The 23,505-nt window shown below is 45.0% G+C and overlaps 1 protein-coding gene across 1 annotated transcript; it reads left to right on the top strand.

The window, feature by feature from the left end:
• Positions 1 to 2,627: 2,627 nt before the first annotated feature.
• Positions 2,628 to 5,804, top strand: LOC126298182 (uncharacterized; the record flags this gene model as incomplete). The annotated part of the gene is made up of 3 exons (XM_049989490.1): positions 2,628 to 3,050; positions 3,126 to 5,270; positions 5,304 to 5,804. Coding segments are annotated over 3 exons (2,769 nt in total), but the record flags the coding sequence as incomplete, so codon positions are not given.
• Between the last annotated feature and the right edge of the window lie 17,701 nt (positions 5,805 to 23,505).

Genomic DNA, 23,505 nt, shown 5'->3' with positions numbered 1-23,505 from the left:
TATACAAGAACTTCGGCTCCTGGATAGCGACTTGTTAGTGAGCTTCGACGTAGTGTCCCTCTTCACTAGGATACCACTGAAAGACTCCATCGATCTGATACGCAAGAAATTCGACAACAACCTAACAAGGCTCTTCGAGTTCGTGCTCACCCCAACATACTTCCTGTTCGACGGAAATTATTATGAACAGACAGATGGCGTCGCCATGGGATGCCCGCTTTCATCGGTTGTAGCCAACTTTTTTATGGAGAATTTCGAAGAGAAGGTAGTAGAACAAGCCAAACAAAAACCAGATTGTTACTTCGGCTTCGTGGATGACACATTCGTTGTTTGGCCACATGGACGGGACAACTTAAATGAATTTCTCGAACACCTCAAATCGCTGCACAACAACATACATTTAACGATGGAGGTGGAACAGGATGGTGCCCTACCGTTTCTTGACGTCCTGGTAAAACGGAAACCTGATGGCAAGCTGGGACACAGTGTATACAGAAAACCTACACACACCGATTTCTACCTAGATGCCTTCAGTTTCCACCACAACTCCCAGCGTGAAGGCGTTTTGCTCACACTTATTCACAGGGCACGATCGATCTGCGATCAGAAGAGCCTTCCAGCAGAACTGCAGCACCTCGAGATAACTTTTCGGAAAAAATGGGTAAAACCAGAAGCAAATAAGACACGTACTCAGACAGACTCTGCCAAAAGAACAAGAACAAGAAACAGGAGAACACAAGTCATTGGCGTGAATTCCGTTTGTCGGAAACACCTTAAGAAAAATCGGTAGACTTCTGGGGAAACAGAATGTGAAATGTGTATTCCGACCCCCTGCAAAAACCTTGACTCTACTGGGTTCAGTGAAAGATGACCTAGGCCTTCGAAAAGCAGGCGTTTATCAAATTCCCTGTCAGTGCAGAAAATCATACATTGGGGAGGCACTCCCCACTGTAGAAGAGAGGTGCCGCGAACACAAGCGCCATACCGAACGACGCCAGGCCACTAAATCAGCCGTGGCTGACCATTGTATAAAGACTGGCCATACTATGGACTATGAAAAAACAAAAATACTCTGTCATTCCTCCTACTTCTGGGACTGCGTTACTAAAGAGTCCATCGAAATCCGATTACAGGACGCTCTAATGTATAAAGACAGCGTCCTTCAACTTGGTCAGGCTTGGAACCCTGCACTCAGCCTGGAGAGAAAGATGCGGTCCCAGAGATCGAAGACCGCCCCCCACGGCGGCAGCAGGGAGACTGCAGACCCCAGTTCAGACACAGGCGCCGCTTCCCCCACCACCTTCAGTAGCCGCCTCGCCGGTAGCACCGAAGACACCAGAAGAGGAACGGTGGAGGGGGTAACGGATAGTATATACAGGGCCCGGAGGGAACAGCACAGCATTCGTCAGGAACCACCTGAAAATCGCAGCGTGTATTATATTGTGGAGAAATTACGACGCTACCCGGTCAGATACCCGAGAACTGTTCAAAATGAAACCTAATTACTTACAAAACATGGAACTATAGGTCCACTCTGAAGCAAACACCCTGAAATATAATACGCCATCTTTGGTGGTACTTATATCATTCTTTTCCCTTTTCGTTTCATACATATCACAGTATTAAAAGCCTGCTCTGTTTCCAAGATTTACCGTTTTACTACTCTGGAAACTTATCTTGTTGCGTTCAAGCACAGTTAATAGTATCTGAAAATTATCCTTCTACTACGAAATGTGCCTGTGATGTTTTCAGCATGCGTGTGTAGAGATCACGGATATGTTGTCTTCTGAACAGACATTTATATTTGACAGGATGTGAAATTTTTGTCGAGATCTGTTTTTCTCATATTTCAATTTACCGATCAGAGCATTTTTACCCGTAGCAAGGCGTTCTGTGACAAATAGGACCTCCCGTCATATTACTGTGCATTACATCTGTTTCTACATGGACACGATCACTTTGCAGTTTATACATAAGTATTTGGCAGAAGGTTGGGAGAAAGAATTCGAGTTAATGTCGCATCTCGGTGTTAAAAGATATCGATCTCATATTTCAAACATTTCGACCGCTCCAGTCTTCCCTATTTGTGATGCAAAGTTACCTTTTCCTTTTTCTTCCAGCAGAATTTTAGATACTGATACGATGCTTCATTTAAATTCCGTTTTACCACCTAAGCCCAAAGCTCAGGGATTTCGTCTGCAGCTGTGACCAGCCAAACGAGTTTATTTGAAGAAGAGTTTGTAATGGGGGTGTGTCGCGTGGCTGTGTTGCAGGAGTGGGCGCAAGTGTAAGAGAGGATGTCTTCGAGCGAGCAGGAAGAGGGCGGCAAGCGGCGGTTGGCGCCGGAGCACGAGCAGGACGGCGAGCTGCGCCACGCCAAGAAGCGCCGCAAGCAGACGACGCCGCTGCGATGGGACGCCGCCTCGGCGACACCGTCGACCAGCGAGGACGAGGCCGACGCCGACGCCGACGCCGCCGTGGCGCTGCCACCCCCGCTAGACCTGTGCGCGCCCGCGGCCGCGCCCGCGCCCGTCGCCTCCGCGCCGTCTGTGCCCCCCACCCCCTCCGCCCCCGCCGTCCCTGTGGCCCCCGCCTGGCCGGACGTGTCCGCCTTCTTCCCGTTCGCTTTCGCGGCGGGCCCTCCTCTGCTGCCGGCGGCCGCGCCCGTGCGCATCTTCAACCCCGACGCGTACTGCGAGCAGTGCAACAAGGAGTTCTGCAACAAGTACTTCCTCAAGACGCACAAAGCGAACAAGCACGGCATCTACACGGACGGCGCTCCTCCCGCTGCCAAGGCGGCGCCCCCGCCGCCCCCGCCGCCACCACCCCCGCCACCGCCGCCTCCGGCGCAGTCTCAGCAACAGCAGATGCCGCCTCCGCACCTGACGCCGGGGCAGGCGTCGGTAGCACACGTGCACCTGGGCGTGGCCGCCAAGTCCCCGGAAGCGCGGGTGCCGTGCGACGTGTGCCACAAGCGCTTCAGCAACAAGTACTTCCTGCGCCGGCACAAGGCCAAGGTGCACGGCATCGCGGACGACGCGGGAGACGCGGCCGCGGCCAAGAAGCCGGGAGACGCGGACGCGGCGTCCGCCACCGACCTGTCGCTGCCCGCGCCCGCCGCGCAGGACCTGCTGGAGCTGCTGGCCGAGCAGCCGGCGGAGGAGCCGCGCGAGCAGCCCGACACGGCCGCGGCCGCACAACAGCCGCCGCTCTCCGTCGACAACCTGCGCAAGCTGGGCGTCATCAACGCCGAGGCCTTCTGCGAGATCTGCTGCAAAGAGTACTGCAACAAGTATTTCTTGCGGACGCACAAGCTCAAGCGGCACGGCATCGTCGTCACCGATTCCGAACCGGCCAAAGACGGCAGCGGATCGGCAGCCGCGCCGGGTGCGTGGGGCGGCCCTCAGGCCTCGCCACTCAACTTGATCGTCAACGAGCAAAGCGACTCGCACTCGGAACACGCCGACGGCGCAGAGGCCGAGTGCGACGTCTGCGGCCGGCGATTCCAGAGCTGCTACCTTATGACAGTGCACAGAGCCTACATGCACTCGGACGCCGAGAAGCGCGAAACACCCACGGAGTTAAAATCCGAACAGCAGGAGGGCGAGGGCGGCAGTAACCGGCAGAGCACACCTCTCACCGCCCTACCCGCCGACAGCGGCGGCGTGCCGGCCGACGCCGACGGGGACCGCACGTTCTCCGACAACAAGGACAACATAAGCGAAGACTTGCAGAAGCTCCAGACTATGATCCTACAGCTCAACACCCTCGACGTCGACTCCGTCAAGACTTGCCACATCTGTTACAAGGAGTCGGAGAACGTGTACTCGCACAGGGCTCACATGATAACGGAGCACGGCGTACTTTCCGGAGACAAGGAGCGGGACAGTACCGGCAGTGCGGAGGGATCGCCGCTGCCGGCAGCCGCCACCTTTTGCCATCCCTGCAAGAAGGACTTCTTTACGACTTTCCTACTCAAGCAGCACGACGACGAGTGCCACTCGACACCGGCAGCGCCGTCGCCGCCGATCGCCGCGCCGGCCCAGAGTATCGTCAAGGAAGAAACCGATTCGCGAGAGTCTCCGGCCAAGGACGCCGTCCAGGTGGCACAGCAGCCGCAGACGTCGGCACCGGAGAAGAGGGTCTCTCTCACACCCACTAGCAGCTACTGCGAGATCTGCAACAAGGAGCTGTGTAATAAGTACTTTATGAAAACGCACATGCAACGCATGCACGGCATCGAGATCGAGAACGGCGCTCAGATCGGCGGCGTCGTCTGCGACATCTGCAACAAGGAGCTGTGCAGCAAGTACTTCCTGCGCGTGCACAAGCAGAACACTCACGGGATCGTGGAGGACAGCGCCTCGACGGCGGCGGCCTCGTCGACGGCGGCGTCGTCGGCGCCGCTGCCGACGTACGCGCCCGACGGCGACCACGCGCTCAAGCCGAGTGACCTGAAGGACTTCAGCCACCGGTACTTCAGCCACTTCACGGAGGCGTGTCCCGTCTGCAGCCGGCGCTTCAGGAGCACCAAGTGGCTGCGCGCGCACCTCGTAAACGACCACGGCGACGCGGGTGCCGAGAAGTGGAAGGAGCTGGAGTCGCGCTACCGGGCTAAGCAGACCAAAGCGCCGGAGCAGCCGACCCTACAGCAGCAGCAGCAGCGGCCGCCGGCGCTCAAAATCCCCACCAGCTGGGCGTCGCAAGCGGCCGAGCCCGTCGCCAGTCACGTGCTGTCCAACCTATTCGCCGGTAGCGACTCGCCCGAATACCACTGCTCGTACTGCCCTTTCAGCACGCCGGTGCTGGCGCTACTGTTCGTGCACGAGCGCACGCACGTGGCCGGCCCCACCGTGCAGCCCGACCCGGAGGCCGGCAAGGCGCCGCAGCACTGCCCCATCTGCCTGCAGGAGCTGCAGGGCGAGCCTCTGCACACGCACCTGCTGTCCCACCAGTTCGGAGGGCTGGTCAACCCGTTCGCGCCCGCCGCCTTCCCCGCGCCCAGGCCGTTCCCGCCCGTGCAGCCTCTGCAGCCCGAGCAGCCGGACGGAGACGCGGCCGACGCCGAAGCCAAGACGAAGTTCCGGTGCCCGCAGTGCTCGCGCGGCTTCAAGACTCGAGAGCTGTACCTGGCGCACGTCCAGAAGAAGCACGGCGCGGCTGCCGGCGACGGAGCGGACGGCAAGCTGCGGTGCGCGCAGTGCGACTTCCGGGCGGACAGCGCCGTGGCGCTCAAGAGACACGCGCGCCGCAGCCACCGCGAGCCCGAGGCGGGCGCGGGCGCGGGCGGGCCCGCTGCGCGGGTGCCGGCGTCGTACGCCGTGCCTGCGCCGCCGCAGGGCCCCGAGGGCGCTCCCTTCATCATGCAGCCGTTCCTGCTGGAGGAGCCGCTGCACAGCGTGCGCGTGCACGCGGCCAAGTTCGTGCCGTCGGTGGTGTTCCTGCCCGTCAAGGAGCGCCTCTCCGAGCCGCTCACCGTCTCCTTCACGCTGACGCCGGCTTAGCCTGCCACTCCCTGTTCCCCTCGGAGGAAAGCTACAACTGTGATTTACTTTTCCTTAAATCTTTTATACACACGGTGCTCCGCAGCTCGCACGAATTTCGGTAACTTCGTCGCGTCTTAAATATCGACATCGGCTGCGTAGTACGATTTCTTTAAAATTTATTACGCCGATCTGGTTTCGACTCACGACGTTACCCACACGCAACATATTTTTAAGATGTTTACATGCATACTGGGACTCTACCTGTAGTTACTACAGACGTTTGCATGACTAATAAACAGTTCTGCTGTTTTACAACTTATGCGAGGAGGTCAGAAAGAGTATGAAAAGTTTGTAAGGGCTTTGCAGGGCAGATCGTGCTGAGAAATAATCGTCAAGAAAAAAACTTCAGTACGTTGCACCGTTTCCGAGTTAATTACGATTGAAGTTAGCCAATCAGGCCGTTATGCGGGCAAATTCGAGCGGCCCGCCAGATACAATTATCGTAAGTTTAGCGCACGGGGCAGCCTTTGTCTCGGTTTCGATTCTTACCACTGTCCCGTGTTGAATTTTTGTATTCCTCCTTTTTTCGGCATTAGCAAACCAAACGAAGCACAGGTTTGATGACATCGTCTCTGGTGGGCTGCTTACGTTTGCGCACTCCACGTTATGATTCGCTAGCTTCGATGCCAGTTAACTCGGAAACGGAGCACCGTATTTTTTTCTTAACATTTAATCCTCAGCACAACTTACACTACAAGACACGTACAAGCTTTTCAGACTGTTTCTGACCACCTTGTATAAGGCATACGATGTTATACATTACACGATGGTAATGAGATAGTTACGCAACCACCACTACTCAACTACGATAGCCGGAGAAAATACTGGAAACTGGACCTCGAGCAGACATATCCACTGGACTTCGAAGCATAGTGAACTACAAATTACATAGTTTCAACGTATCTGGTATCTAAGTTCAGCGTATAAAATAAATATAACAGAAATACAGTTACTACCAAAGTAGTTTTAATCGTGCACGGTGAAACTTTATTAAGCTGTAAATATGGTTTTCACACGTAATTCGTGTCGAATACATTTACTACAGCCAGTCGCCAGCACATAAATTGCAGTACGTGTCTGACATCATTAATAAGCTGGCCTACCACAAGAAAGTCAATAGAACAACTGAGGCCAAACAGACGTTGTGGAAAGATTGGTTCACATCGAAAGATTGCCTGTACTGCATATATTCTAGACTGCTTAAGTGTCGAAACCATACTTTCAGACGCGAAACTTCAAAGACACTACTATGGTGCCAACGATCTTGTATTAGACACTGTATGTATTAATATGTACCTTTAAACAGTTGTGTCCCTGGAGATGGGTAAGGATCCCGATACCGATACGGTATAGCAAATTTTAAATAAACATTGCTGTGCAGCCGAGGTCGATATTTTAGCCTTCATTACGGTCCTGAAATTTACTTTCCCTACTTTTTCTCCTACGACCGACGTTCGTAAGTGACTTTCTTTCCGCTACGGTTGGAATTTCCTGGTTCACTCTGACACCGTGCGAGCCGCTTTCGTTGACAAGACTGAGAGTCTAGGTCCTTTCTTTTCCGGTAGCGCAGCGCGTAGGGGAAGAATCGCATACAAAAATTAAAAAAAAGTTGTTGAATTGTAAAATTATAAGGTGATGTTTCTCAAGTTCCTATTAGATCTTCTCTGCGCGCTGGGGACCGGATGAAGGAGTCAGTGGCATTACCCGGCCAGCTCAAAATTGTAGGAATTTTGGATAGACGAGAGGAATACAAGGCGTGGGAGTTGCGCCGGCATTTGTAATGTAACAGGTCGTCACACCTCACGGCGGCGGGGGCGAGCCTCCGCCCACACTACATTCAGGGAAGAATTTATAGCCTACTTGTGTAAAAACAAATAGCCTAATGTATTATTTATATAATGTGTAAGTTTACTTCATTCTTATATTTAAATTGGGTCTAAGTCTTTAACCTGAGTGTGTGATGTAGAATAGTTGGTGTTTTTCCGCCAAGACCCTGCTGTATAGGCTATTGTTGTTTGCTGCTGAACTGTACGTCCAAGTTGCACCGTTCGCCGCTCCCGAGGTACTGTAACGTTTATCCGAGCCACGTAATTCCTAAACAAAAAATGTCGAAAGTTCCTGATCTCGAGAGTACAAAGTCGATATTTATTATCTTTGTATGAGTGTGTGTGCCTTTAACTAAAAAGATAGCCACAGAAATTTGGATTTATTTACGAATCGTTGATTAGCGCTGCTTCTAGGAAGTTATACAAGTCGTCGTGGTAGGCAGGGAGGGAAAAAAGAGTTTTTAACGGAGCTTGTTAAGGTTTTTCTGCACGACAGAGGTTTAGATGTTCTTTTATGTAGATATGGGAAGTTTGTAGAAGTCTATACGTGTTCCAACTGCTTGTTGCACACTGTAAACTCATATTTTGCAAGCAACGTGCTGCAGTTAGATAAGGGATCTAGACGGCGCGTACTCCAGCACGCAACAAAAGCACGGTATTTCGAAGGTTCATTTGTATCGCCAGACAGATAACAACATGCTTTTCATACTCCTTGCTGCATTGCCATCTCACAGGAGAATGCCACACGAAATATTTCACAAATGACTCGCGATATAGAAACAAGTTCTGTGGTAAGTTGTAGTGGGCAAAGCTATTCCACATTATTTCAATTTCTTATTTTTCTTTTTCCAGGAATTGAATAAGTTGTATGTCTTTAAATAGGAGTGTATAATTTTTATCAACATTCGAGAGTCCTGGAAAAGACTAGTGTAACAGAAAATGCAAGACACAGCACACAAGATAAAATAAACTGAAATTAGTATAAAGCCGCCATCAACCAAAGAAAGGAAACTAAAAACGCAGTTTTTTCAAGACAGGTTCAAAGATTCCTGGCTGTCTCGGAAGGACTTCGAGTCTTGCTAGTCCTTTGTCGGGTATTCTAACCTAAGTGAGTATATCTCACTTACTCGGAATCCTCAAGTCTCGAAATATGTTTTAATTTTCAGTTCGTTATTTTAAACTTGTTATTTACAGTTTATTATTTACGATTTATTATTTACAATTCATTATTTAAAATTTATTATTTGCTGTTTGTTATTTACTATTTATTATTTACAACTTATAATTTGCTTAATTTTCTTTGTTTTACTACTGTTATTTTAATTTATTTGAAACTTTTGTTAAAATCAATATATGCTTGCAGTATCCAGCATTCTAGGACGAAAACTGTAATATGTACTTTTTTTTGAAATAGAACTTTAGTTACCCATGAAAAGAAATAAAATCTCTCTGTACTAATCTAGTCTTCCTAATTCCGTGCAGGTTTCCCCTACTTCAAATCTAATACTAAATTATATGCAATACATATACTGAACTGTGCTGACAATTATCAAGTACGAATTGATAACACTGAAATATTAATTGACATACAGTTTAAAATCTCCAAAATTCAATTTAATCTGGACTTGTTGTCGTTCTATAATTTCATTCATGTTAGATGGTTCCTTCTTGTTCACCATTAGATCCATTGATTGTTGTACTTGGGAAACTTGTGCATAGCCCTCATTTTCTCATTTCTCCAAGTACAATATTCAAATTCGCCACACTGCCACTTTCAGAAACTGTCCTATCAGCTACAGACAGGTCGGTCTCACTGTTCAGGGTATAGTAAATGATATGAAAGTTATTTGTAGTGTCACGTTTTGCAAAATGGGTCTGCCAATGTGGTGAACATGAAGGTCAAGACTGCTGCTACTCAGTAGTCTCAGTTATAGCGTGATCACTTTAACGTGACTGTTGATCGTGGACATGAACAAACGAGATATTTGGCTAGCGGGGCGAGGGGAGTGGTGGGGGTTAGCAACCTATACTACTGCTTTCTGCTTCTGTGAAAGAATAGACTCATAGCGATAGTAATCGCCCGTTCTTCTGGAGATCGCAAGTGTCGCACTCGAATCCTGTGATTCAAAAAGAGAAAACGAGCAACGCGCAACACAAAGCAAAGTGGAGTACACAAGGCATTAAATAACGGCTACCAAAATTACTTGCTGGGGTTGCCAGTGCCTTAAACAAGATATTACTGGCCCGATCCCTACCAAGATCTTACGCAACCACAGTCCAGCATCAAGTAGCGGTGCGCAACTAGTGTTGTGTCGGCGGTCTGGACTTCCATATTTAGTTAATTTCTCTGGACTTTTGTAAAACTCGAACTGTTATTGAAATAGCCCTTTATCACATTTTCATCTTTTGTAATGATGGTTGCTTAGTTACACTGCTCAACATTATGAAGCACTGTATTTCCCACCCATTGTGACGCTTGAGTTCGAAATTCGGCTCCAAGGTGCGTACAACCTTCCCCTGTAATGATGCAACGGCGTGCCGCCATGCAACGTCACCTTCTGCCTCGGCGACACTTCGAACAGTAAGGTGTCGACATATGCGAAAGAAAGACCACAGCTCAGAAGTTCATGTCACGTTCAAGGTAGGTTATTGATCTCGCATTGGCACCAAATTTTACCATAAGTCTGCCCAGTGCCATACTGGGCGAGCCACACGATGGGAAGTTCGTCGCAACCCCTGTTACCCCCATTTCACCCCTTATTTTGTCGCTTCTTCGATGGCAGTCGGAACCGTGACGCCCAGCGTTCCAATCACGCGGTTTTCCTACCAGTGGCCGGGGAAAACATTCAAAACACACCACCTCTCAGCATGAAGGGCGATCGAAAAACACTGTTCACAGTGTGATAAGCAGCAGGAAGACGTTCGTCACACCCTTTGACATTGCTGACACCCTCGTGAGTTTCAAACCTTCACTAAAGATATTGTGAGGCTGCATCCCCATCGAAAGTGATTGCACCCATTTGGAGCATTTTGGCACGTTTCGTAATGGTGCACAGGCTGGAACCACTAGCGACCATTTAGAGCCATTCGGCGAAATTTGATAGCGAATTGAAGGAGAAAAGGTTGCTTATACCTATTCATTTCTCCTACTTTGTGTCCTTCTGCGGTGTGATCACAGGAAGATGCGACATTAACTAACGCATGAATAAAACGGCGACGGATGCTCATAACCCCCCCCCCCCCCTCCCCTACCATTTTGCAAAACCCTCAGTGGTGCCCGCCCACTTTTACTGAGATTTTTGAAAATGTACCTGTGCAGGCAGGACCTGTGACGAGAGTTCCAGGCTCCTGCAGGCAGGCTTCGCTACCGCTCTTTCGCCACCAGGCTACTGCTCTTACGCCTTATAATAGGCCATCTGGCATCGGAGAGTGCCGAAGAGGTTGCCGGTCTGCAAGCGCCTAGGACTTTGCCATGGGTTCTGTCTGTACAATAAAGGTGGGCGGGTGCCTCTGATGGTTTGCCAAACTGGGGGCTTAGAGGCACCTTTTGCCATTTTATTCACGCATGTATCAATTTCGCATCCCCCTGTGATCGCGTCACTGTAGGACAAAATGTAGGAGCGCTGGAAAAGCATAAGCTCCCTTTTCTGCTTCAGGTTACTTTCAGACTTCATCGAATGGTTTTGAAAGGTCTCTGGTGGTTCAAACCTGTACATGACACTAAAAATAGCTGTGCGCTGCACTCTAAATTGGTGTGCTCACGTTCAATGAGGATGCAGCCCCGTAGTGTCCTTTCAGAAGGGCTGAAACGTCCGATAGTGTCAGCAGTGTCAAAGGTTTTTTTTCTGTTGCCCATCACACTGCGAACTATTGTTTTCGATCGTGAAATGTGTGGGTGAATGGAGTGATTTGATTGTCGCACTTCATGTCACATCCTGAGGCCTTTTCGTGTCAGTTCTCAGGGGCTGTGCGTGTGGAATGCTTTCCTCCGCCACTGATGGGAAAACTGGGCTATTGCAACGCTGGGCCTCACGGTTCTGACCTCCACCACAGAGGCGCACAAAAGAAAGCGTGAAATGTGGGTAAGAGAGGATGCGACGACCTTCCCGTAGTGCGATACGTCCACTATAGCATTGAACAGACTTACGGTGAAATCTTGTGTCAATGTGATATCATTAACCTATGACTTCTGAAATTTTCCCGGCGTATTTGTTCTTCTAATACCCGGAAATTATTAGAATATCATTAACCTAGCTTATAAGTCACTTGAACGTCTGAGTTGTGAGCCTTTTTTCGCATTTGTCGACACCCTGCTGTCTCAAACGTCGTCGAGTCCGTAGGTGATGTTGCAGTGTACCACGCTTTTGCACCATTACAGAGGAACGTTCACACACCTTCTAGCCAAATTTCAGACTTAAGCGTTGCAATGGGTGGGAATTACGGGGTTTTGAAAAAGTGATCCTTTAATTCTACAGCTCAGTGACATCGATTAACACGTTCACACGACACTGAGAGTTGTGTTTCACGCTTGGGGCGTCTGGCGGAGGTGCTTTTCCTGTTTCTCGCCATGGGGCAGAGGCCAAATTCACACGTCCTATTATACTATTTCAGTATGTTAACCTTTAATTTTCAAAGTCTATTCTTTTAAAACAACGAGAGTGCACATAAAATAATTTTACACGGAATTAATCACAAATTATGTGACAGCTAATTCGTTGAGAAAGCTCTCTCGTTGAAAGGTCACACTAAGTTGTTGTATTGGTACCTGTCCGTTTCACCTGGCTGTTAGATAATATATCACACTTAGTGCATTGCTGGTAGCGTATTTGGTAGAGCTGAGCGTGAGCCGCCGATGGTACACGCCGAGCGGTGGGAAAATGTAGTACACCCCGGCGTGAACGTGTTACTGAAACCGTAATGACCATTGAACATTCAGAAAAATAGTCCTCCTATGCGTAGTACGACTTGCCGATATCATTAGTCCTAATACTGAACAGTTTATGAGGAGTTATTAAGGGTGCCTAGTTTACTTCGGACTCAACGCACTTATAATGAGTTGTTATTTTTTTAATGCATTTTGAGTTCAGTTGTATAATGCTCTGGATGTAAAAAAATGACAGTGAGAACTCTGTATTTAAATTTTGGACCACTTATCATAACTACATGTATTATTTGTGAAGTCGCATGATGTGGTTACTACTGCATGGTGTCTAGAAATCAGTGAACTGAATTCATGTAAATATGCGATCAACTGCCATTCGACAATCTAATAGTATTTATCTGCAACGCCGAAAAGGCAATGCCGACCATCGGCTGATAGAGTCAGGAGATAGGAGCAGTCTGATTTTCATGTCTTTGGATGGAAAATTTACGGATGCTACTAAGCCTTCTTTCCAAAAACGAATGCAACATATTTACGAATATCTTCAAGAAAAATTCCTTGATAACCACCTACTGATAGTTTCTTTACACCAGAATGGAACCGACTTACAGCACACAAGAACGTTACCAATATTTATAGTTATTTGCTCTATTCTACTCGTCTCAGTGATATTACATCTGCAACATTGTGCTAAATACTATCTACTGAACGCAGTAATGCAGTGATTGTATGTAACGTTCTCGAAGCCGCTTTGTACAATGGAACAGAATCTTGAATTTTAGTACAGAACGAGTTTTGAACGCATAAGTTGAATTCACATCTCTGTCCGTGCGAGGAGTGTGCGTCCAACCGAGCCATCCTAATATGCCTCACGCGCCGAATCAAGGTTTCGATGTGACAATTCATTCTCTTTGTTTAAAAAATTCCGCTGAGATCCCTCCATGATGACATACAACCGGTACTTGCATGAAAAATAAAAGGATGCACATTGCTTTAAACTAAGCATAACCCACCCTCGGCCTCTTCTGTGTCATACGATTTGAAACGGTGAACAATGTTCCTATCAACGTACGACGCAGTTCCATCTAGGACACCAACAGTATACTGCTCTCTGATTCTACACACAGATTAATCCCTCCCCTCCAGAAACTCTGCACGTCAACAAACGTATCGAGATCTATTTAAACGCGCAGCAATGCTCAGATATCTGTAAAAAAAAGTAACGTTTAACAAAAAAGAACTACTACACGTCGTTACAATTTCATATTTAAGTGTGAAAAATGTTAACGGCGAATATTGTACCATGTTTATTTTTCCTGTTAACTGATCATCAGCTTACAAGGACGACACTGCTAAACGAGTAACGTAGGGGACAACTTCTAAAAACATACAGAACAGACAAAAAAAAGCTAGAAAACATACAGAGTAAAAGTTGTATTTGGTGATGTGGTCATAACAACGCCAAAAAATGCGGAGGAGAGAGAGAGGGAGAGAGAGAGAGAGAATTTATATGCACAAACGAAATAACGAAGCAAAGTTGCAGAATAAGTGTGACAGGCTGGAAGCGTTGGGCAGTAGGTGAGGAGTTTGGGTATAGCTTAGGAGAACAGAGGTACAATCTTAACATTGATTATCCACAGCCGGATGCTGAATATACGCAAAATGTTTACTAATTCCGAGGACTTGGAAAAAAATTTATTTTCCTCCGCGTTTAGTTCAGTGACTTTTCAGTTGTTATTTTCTTACTATCAAGGATAACTTTTACTCTTTTTATTTTGTTAATCCAACACCTCTTTCAATTGCCCCAGTTACTTCACACAGTTACTCACCGGTATTCTATCGACTTTGACTACGGTAGACAGTTTGTTTTCTGACGATAGTATAGTAAAAGTTAATGGGAAAAAGAAGTAGTGGGAAATATTCACTGTTTACATTTTTAATCCTTAAGAGATACTTCATAATTTGTTGTCTTCATAGCGCGTACGTTCTGGAACAGTCGTAACAGTCAAAAATAAATTAGTAAATTAATTTTTGCCTGTTACGACTGGAACGTATATTGGCGATTCTGAATGATGCGAATTGACAGCTGGACCCTAAATAAGAATCAACAGATATGTTCGTTACTGAAAGACGCGAAGATAAGAACGAAGGCTTATTTCAATTAAGTTAGCGTGGGTGGTGAGGAACTGAGTCAGTGTGAGCGTATATATGATTAAATGCATCTAAAGCGAATCCTTGAACTCAAATCAATGTAGAGAATCGAACTACTCGTAATCGATCCTCTACCCTAAGTCCCCGCCTATGACATCAAATAGAATACTTGGACAATAGAGCAGAGAGAGCTAGTGGCATATTGGACGTCGCTGTTTCGTCAGATATCCGATGCTGTTTTGTGCAGGCTATTTAGGTAGCCACCACATTCCTGCTCTGAACATTATTTTTTCACTGCTTACACGTTCTCTCAGATCGCAGTCTTCTCGTACTATTGTCTTTTACGTGGGTGACTGAATGAGTATGATAGAAAAACCACTTGAGGGAACAGAGCACTATGGAAAAACAACGTTTTGTTGTGATCAAGATCGTCACTGCATTTCACAAGAGCTTCATTCACAAATGCTTGTGTGTGTGTAAGATTTATGTATCTACTGATACGTAACCAGTTGTATCCTTAAGTAAATAGACCGGCATAAAAAACTTGAGGGTGAAAGTAACTTCCGCATGATGTGTCACTGCCAAGTAACAGCCCACAGAATCTTGGTCAGTACATACAAAGAATTCCTACAATATAGTACAGAAGATAACTGAAAGAAATGTGCAATGAGACGAAAAGATATGGCACTTTTATTTGAAGCCAATAATTACACTGAAGTTCCCGCGATTCGTGATGGTCTCCCGGACATTACATAAGGCGGGACTTGGTTCTTAATGAGATGTATGATTACCATGGACGGAACAACATACTCCCATGCTGACCATAAGGTCGGTAAGGAATTTTTATGGCAGGGCGTTCCATTCCACCGTCAGTGAGATTGGTAACTCGTGGATTGTCGTTGGTGCACGCGGGCGTACAGCAATACGATATCCCAGCGCATCCCATACGTGATCGGTGGCGTTTCAGTCGGGGAAACGGGCAAGCCAGTCTATTCACAGAATATCCTCTCGTTCTAAGAGCACTCTTACGCTGTTTGATTCTGCCGCGCACGTCATCCATAAAAATGGAGTCGAGGCCGATTGCACCCCAAAAAGAATCACATGGGGAAGGAGTACAGTGTCACAATGAGGTTGACCAGTGAGTTTACCGTGTTCAAAGTATTATGCCTCCCCCCACCATAACACTTGGACTACCAAAACGATCATGTTAAACAATGCTAAACGTCCACTCATATGGCGAGAGGTGAGAACTTGTGAGGTGGCCAGGAACATGATCGTTTTGGTGGCACAGATATTAGGGGCGGAGAGGCGCAGTGTTGCATGGGAATACTGACCTCCAAATGTTTGAAGTCGGTACACTGACAGGTCAACGTTATTGTGACCCTGTACTCCTTCCCCATTTGCGTCTTTTCAGAGGCGATTTCAGCCCTGACTTCATTCTTATGGATAACAATGCGCGACCGCACCGAACAACGCAGGAGAAGCAGCTTCTGGAACGAGATGATATTCGGCGAATGGATTGGCCAGCCAGTTCCCCCGACTTAAATCCCATAGGACACGTATGGGAAGCGTCGGGGAGACGTATTGCTGCATGATCACATGTACCAACTACAATCTAGCAGTGACCAACCACGCTGGTGGAGCACTAGAACACCTTGCCAGAAGAACTCCTTACCAACCCTGTGACCAGAACGCTGCAGAGCGCGCATAGCCGTCCGTGATCTGTTCGTCTCACTACGTATTTCTTTGAGTTACCTTCTGTAGCGTTCTACACTACATATTCTTTCAACATATGTCCAGATTTCATCGAATTGTGTTACTTGGCAATGTCACATCATGTATAAGTTATTTTCGTCATTAAGGTTTGTACACCAGTGTCGGTGGTACAGTGCTCTATCGAAACTAGCGAATCAGATCGTGCACATTTCCGGTTCGCAGGCCATTAATATGGATATGTTCTCTGAAATTAAATATTGTGTATTAATTTCCAACTGTCCAGAGCCTCGACAACGTTTCTGAATGACCATTTAAATGTCCAGTGGGAGGTGTCAAATTCTTAATACAGATGAGCTGTATTGTAGCATGTATCGCATTACATTACTGGGCAGGTTAGGCCTGCTGCCTGTAATATAATGTAATAAATGATGAAATAAGTTCACCGCTTACGCTGGACATTTAAACGGTTTTAGACTCAAAACCTTGTGCTTAGAATTAAATGTATCACAAATCCTGTGCGTGATATTTTTCTACAGCTATACGAAACATCTCTATCCCTGTCGTATTATTATCTTTCCAACGCATTTCGTCGTTTTCTCTGTATTAATACGACTTAACATTTTGAGTAATTAGCAATAGCCTTGGCGGAATTCGTTGTCATGCTTCAAAGCGACCATTTTCTTCAGATGAGATCAGATGCAGCTGCTGGAATTTAAGCGGCGCAGATTAGATATTTGTGGCCTTAATGCAAAGGTTCCTAACTAAATGAATCGATAATGGAAGAAAAACAACATATGTATATAACGTCCGTTTAAACAGATACTCTTAGTAAAATTCGTTCATTATCCGGTCAAATTGTATTCATCTCACAAAACTATCCACAAAGTGTCTTTCATTAAAAATAGTTTTTTGTAAGTAACGTATTAAGGTCTAAAAAAGAAGGCTGCAATGTGAGAACATCGGTAAAATCGGCCACTGGATTTTTAGGATTTTCTGCTTCAAGACAGGTGTGGTACTTAAGTCCAGTAAGGGAGAAGGCATTTTACCAAAGCTTCAGTAAATGATTCATCGTTCGGCATTAGCGCGCACTTTTCCTAAAATAATTTGCTCAGCGACGGAGGTTGAGCACGCCATTTTCTCTTGAGAGTTGTCCAAATACCTCAATGACTTTTTTGGTTATTTTAACTTCTGTACTCGGGTCTAATTGCATGGTAATTCAAGCGAAAATACGAAATTCCCGAAATTAATATCCTCTAGCGAAATTGGAAGACAACGGTGATGGTCTGATGTCATCTGGAGTATATCTGCCCTTTAATTGCTACAACGGATGCTCAATAATTGAACTGCTGTCACACAGGCCCTGGAAACACATGTATCAACTATTCGCCATTGCGAATCTTTGCTTCATTTGACGCAGAGTCCAGCCCTCTGCATTTATATGGACAGGCTAATAGCCGAGAGCAAACACTCTCTACCATCGCCTTTTAATATTTGTGAATGTGCTGCAAGGAAGTCGTTACTGTATGCAGTCGTGTTTATACTTTCTATCCATTCGAAACAGAAACTGATGTTTTTACAAAGAACAGTGACAGAATAACCTGGGGTTGTGTGAAATGAAACTACCAACAGTGTGGAATTTTGTAACTGCTCCCTCGAATTCAGCGAATTTTCGGCATATCTCGACGAAGTGAATTAATTTGAATCATGTTTTACAATTTAACTTAGAATAGTTGTACTTTTAAGATTGTCTGTCATTTTATATGTATACCATCTAAAAAAATCTGCGAAAAGTGTCTCAAACTAGCCTCAACGTTAGATTACCAGTTGTATTTCTGTAAACTTTGAGTCGAGTTGATATTTAACAAACACTTCTCATTCTTCTGTTCTTCTAATCTTAATCGTAAATCAGATGATGACAGTAGTGGAAACCTCGTTATAAACAGAGAAATGTATTAAGCGATCAAGATGGCTTTACCACAAAAATCCACAATGATTCCTGTCACAATTAGGAAATTGATTTCTTTTATTAATTTACTGGAGTAATAAGAGAACATAAGTTTGAAAAATAAAACTGGAGTTAAAAGTCATCGAACCATCTTTTGACCTCTGAGTTTTTCAGTTATTAAGGCATAATACTGCAAAAGTTAAGAGTAGGTTGATATTTTGGAATTAGAAATAAGTGAATTTTTACACGCATTTATTACCCTAGTCAGAAAATCACAGCCATGTGAGCATTAGGCGCTGTTAACATGTTTGAGAGAAGTGAAGAAATAAAACATTGTTCAATGATTAACTCAGTTGGTTGGAAAGTGTATGCTTTAAGAGCAAACAATTAAAATATCTGGATTCGGAAGAAGATAGATGTTCGAACAATGTAAACTTGAGATCATATGTATAAAATATTGAAAGAACGTGTTTTCTAGTAGCTATCAGTGGTACCTGCATGTAAAACAAGTAATAGACAAAAGAAGCACGGAGTTACAGCTTTTTGAAAATAAAAAATTTAAATGAATTTAGTGATAATCAGAATAGTTTTATAACTGTGTGTTAGGAATATAGTCGGTTTTGAAAGAAAAAAAGGAAATAGTGGAAACGACTCCAAGAAAGACATAAATGTTGCAGGTATGCTGCTAAAGCAAACAATGAATTACTCATTATCAGGTTTCAGCATTAGAAATGCAATTACTGCTAGGTAGGAATAGTGGAAAAAATAAGGAAAGAATTTATGAAAAACTTTCTTAATCGTTCAAACGGTCCATCCATGCTCTGAAATTACCAACAGAATGGAGAAACGTTGATGATTAAGATCGATAATTAAAGCGTTGAACACGAAAAACGTGCCAAAATGAAGAGGCTATTATTAAAACGTGAGTATTGGACACCTGATGAGCCGGTAAGAAGGAACTCTACAGTTTGAAAAGCTAAAGAATCCGGAGCATGTTATTCAGTCGTAGAGCTCATCTTTCTCTGTGTGAGACCCTTAAAAGATCTACTAAAACGGTATAAATTTTTTTCCAAAACTTTAGCGAGACTCTATGAGTTGGAAAACTACAGTATAACTGCAGATCTTCTAAAACAAATTCCACTAATCATGAACATTAAGACACAAGCGTTTCCATTTACTCTCACTGAAAACAAAATGTAACATTCATTCCAACGTCTATTATTACCCTGATGTTACGATTACTGAAATAACCGAGAACAGACGCTCTAATATTTGTTATTGATAAAACATGCCAAAATTAATCTAACTCTTCTTTGGTCTGAAATGCATTTGTACTTACAGCTGCATCATATTGACACGAATACTATTTAGTGTGTAATTAGGTTGTTGTTAAGAAGACTCCATCAGTGTTTAACTATGATAATACGTCAAAAATAGGAAACATGCTAAAGCTTAGTGGCTTTTAATCAAAGTAGGCTTGCTGACGTTTCTGCACGCCTGATGACGGATAGGAGCCAATGTTGCTAGACGAAAAGCCGAGGAGATCAAAATTGTAATTCTTTCATGGAGCTCATAGAGCTCAATATTTAGCAGATATGAAAAGATCGGGAACAAACCATTAATGTTTTATTCAGGGCATTTAACAAGGCTCTTTGACATACAAGACCACAGCTGAGATTTACATACTTTCTTGATTATTTATACTACAAAATAAATTTCAAGATATTGTGATCTCTTCTGGCATTGGAAACAGAAGAAATAATAATTATGTCACGCACAGATACAAATTTAGAATTTTCTGATACAAGTGGACTGTAACAGTTTCTCAAATAAACTTAGTGAAGAAAAATTCGCGCTGTCGGACTCCGCAGCGCGATTCCTCACCTGCTGGCACTACAGTAACGTCTATCACAAAATTTCGTCCTGCGCATATTTCGGTCAGTAAATGGACGTTAAAGATTGGCGTTCTAGCAACACTGTAATGAATTGTACAGTAACTATATCTGTCAGGAGATAGCACTAATGCTGTGCAATTGGTGCACTGTATAGCGTTTTGGGTTAGCATGTAGGAGGCAAAGGGTTCGATTCTGGGTAGAGGCTTATTTGTTCTATTTACTAAAAGTCGTCTGCGTGGTATGGTATCTGGTGTTTTAATCGTCGTACAACGATTACAGTGGTTCTCCTACAAAGTATTTGCAGTCACGTACTATGAACACAGAAATGGAAATACAGTCGTTTTAATTGGTCAGCTTTTAAATAAACCTTTTGCATGACGTGGATGCGAATTGCTCCACAACACTGCATCTACTGGATTCCAAAATTGTTATGTGTTTACCCTCCCCAATGGTCCCATAGATTAACACCAGTTCAGGTCCATTACATTTTGTTAGCGCTAGCTGCTTGCTTTGCTTTGCAATTAATTTTAATGGGATCATTGAGGGGAGGGCACGCAGGAAACAGGTTTAGAATCTAGTAGAGCCAGTGACGTGAAGAATTCGCGTCCATGACGTTCAAAAGGCTTCTTTAAAAGATGACCTATGAAAACAGCTGTATTTCCATTTCTATTTTCATAGTGCGTAATTACAAATGTTTTGAGGGAGACCAATTGCAATCGCTGTATGACGATTAAGACGCCAGATACCGTAACAGGCAGACTAATTTTAGCAAATAAAAACAAATAAGACTCGACGCAGAATCGAACCCTCCACCTCCTGCATGCTAACCCAAAACGCTAACAGAGGTAGTTACCGTTTACATGATTATAGAGTTGCCAGATTGCCAATGTTTAACGTCCATTTACTGCCCGAAATATGAGCAGGATGACATTTTGTGAGTGGCAATTTTGTATTGCAAATATGTGAGGAATCGCGGTGCAAGTCCGAGTGCGCGAATTTTTATTCACTCTGTGTATGTTTTTAACACTACAATAGAGATTATTCAGAATTAGTTTGGGGCACAAATAAGATGTTATTGTTTAGATTTGACATCCTTGAATGCGAATGATGGAGACTCAGATCGAAATATAGTGACTACTAAGAGATCGGCTCCCTGTGCTAACGTTTCTTAATGTTCACCTATAAACGTTGTTAAGGTCTGGGGTCGCACATAGAGCATACTGCCTTAATATTTCAAAACCTGCCAGTAGATATACAAATCAAGATTTTCAGCAAATGTGAGTGTGTAAGAGTCGAGATTATTGTTGTATATTTAGAATTCATAACGTTTTATTTACTAAACTATATTACTGAAACACAACAGAAGTGTTGTTTCGAAGAACGTCCTGATTGAAATAATTCTTTTTTAATTTTTTACTAGATGTCAGTCACAGTTTCCACTCCAACAAGTCCCGGTTCCAAAGGTAGTATACAGTCATGTTCCGATCCGGTGTTGCAGGATAGGAAGCTAGGTGTTATGTGGCTTTTCATGAAGCAACATCGGATCTGAAGTTGATTAGATTTCGTTTGACACCGGTAACTGTTCGAGTAAACCGTGTGATGGTCCTCTGGTTCTATTAGGTGGAAGCAAACTGAGGAACACACTGATTTGACACAAATAGTGACGAAATGTGCATAATCTGAGGGCGAAGCGTGCTGGTACTGCGCAGTTTTATAACTAAGCGTAGCATAAACGAGTTATACTTGTACAGCGCCAACAAATATTGCTCTCGTATTTAACACATTCTGGAGTTAAGCTTCACAAGTAATGTAACGCGTCATGTCAGTGTACTCTTCATTGACTAAGCTGTGACATGTAAAAGAAAACATATTCCCTTTGGTATCTCGTTAGAGCAAAAAGTTTCAAATACTGTCAATACGGTAAACAGTTGCATATTCACGGGCTATCATTCCCCAAAAGTATCGTTTCGATTTCCTTATTTGGGGAATACGATGTATGCGCATATGGCGTGGAACAGCACGAACAGTGGACAATGCGGAGTAGGGAGTGAGTTGGAGGCTGATGAAATGAGATGCCTCTCTGTGGACAGCGGCAGGCTCGCGCATTTATCGGAGGCGAGCACGTGGGATATCGAGCCGGTGTGTGAGCTGTGGCGGATGCAAGATGGCGGTCAGCGCTGTCCAGCTCGTAGCTCCCCTCGGCTGGCTTTCTTTTAAAGAGCTGCGAGGGAGGCTCTACCAGCTTCCGCTCATAACTTGACTGGGCGCTCGCCCAATCGATAAGAACATCCCCATCCCAGCCCCGCGCCCGCCGCGCCGCCGACGGATGACCAATAGCCACCATCTTGGGCAGCGCTGCTCCCCAGCCCGCTGCCATCTGCCTCGCTTACCACTCGCAATCCAGACGCAACTACATTCCCAAGAAATTTTCTAGAAAATTATTCCATTCTCATCTTTTCCTGTTCGTCTTATCCAGTTCGTCCACTCCTTCTTCCTAGTCGTGTAAAATTTAAGATTAAGTTTCATGAGTCAGTCAAAAACTCGCACGGTCTACCTGCAGTTCTTTTCCAATTGGATCGATACGTCGTTATTGCTATCGACAGTCTTCTTTCCTCCATCCTTCGTACCTGATGTAGCCTACATACTGGTTCGCTTTTGCTTTCTGTGCAGTGGCTCCACGTTTAGTACTTCCATTAGGTCGTTACTTCGGGTGTTACTTAAAATACTGTGTCTCTTTGTCTTAGAAATCACATTGCTGTTGCCTCAGTTTCATTCCTAGAAAATTGTAAAATCATCCATATTCCAGAACCTTGCAAAAGTGTTTGTACTTAGGTACATAAAACTTGTATTACTTTCGATGTTTATGTTATGTTTCGGTGATAGTTTGGTTCCCATTCACATTGTCGATTATATCTGTGTCTATTTCGTGGCTTATATGACGTCACAAATACTTGAGGTGCGAGATTTTCTCAGATCTTTCATCTTTTGCTTTACGCGTGTTAGGCTTCGCATGTTAGGTCTACTTATAGAAATTTGTTTAAATCCTTCAAGCAGGCGCTGGGTCTCGTTATACTTCATTGTCCTGTTGGTTATTATTTGAGTAGTATTTTTGGTAATCTACCATTATCCATCCCACTGACTGCACTTTCTTGTGTAACTAGACGCCATCCGCAAGTACAAGCAACTATGCCATTGTCATCAACTTTTGTTCGTATTATCCAACTTCTGCTTTCCTCTACATTATCATCTAGCATCCAGGATCAAGCTTCCACGTTGTCTACTTTCATGAGCCAGTCTTCGCTCGCACGGTCTACTTACAACTTTTGCACTGTTGGATCGATAAGGTGTTACAGCATTAGGCACCCTTCTTTCCTTCTCCATTTCTACATGACGTATCCAGTATCGCTTATTCACAAAGTTTTTGTTTCGGCAGTGGCTTCACATTTCACTCTTGTTTGAAATCGCTGTTTAGGTGGTGATCTAGGAAATCACCTGCTTTGACATTATTTAAAATTATCATGATTGTTGCCTGAAGTTTGTTTTC

The sequence above is a fragment of the Schistocerca gregaria genome, chromosome X (genome assembly GCF_023897955.1).
Source record: "Schistocerca gregaria isolate iqSchGreg1 chromosome X, iqSchGreg1.2, whole genome shotgun sequence".
Lineage (NCBI taxonomy): Eukaryota > Metazoa > Arthropoda > Insecta > Orthoptera > Acrididae > Schistocerca > Schistocerca gregaria.
This window is presented reverse-complemented; position numbering and strand designations above follow the sequence as displayed.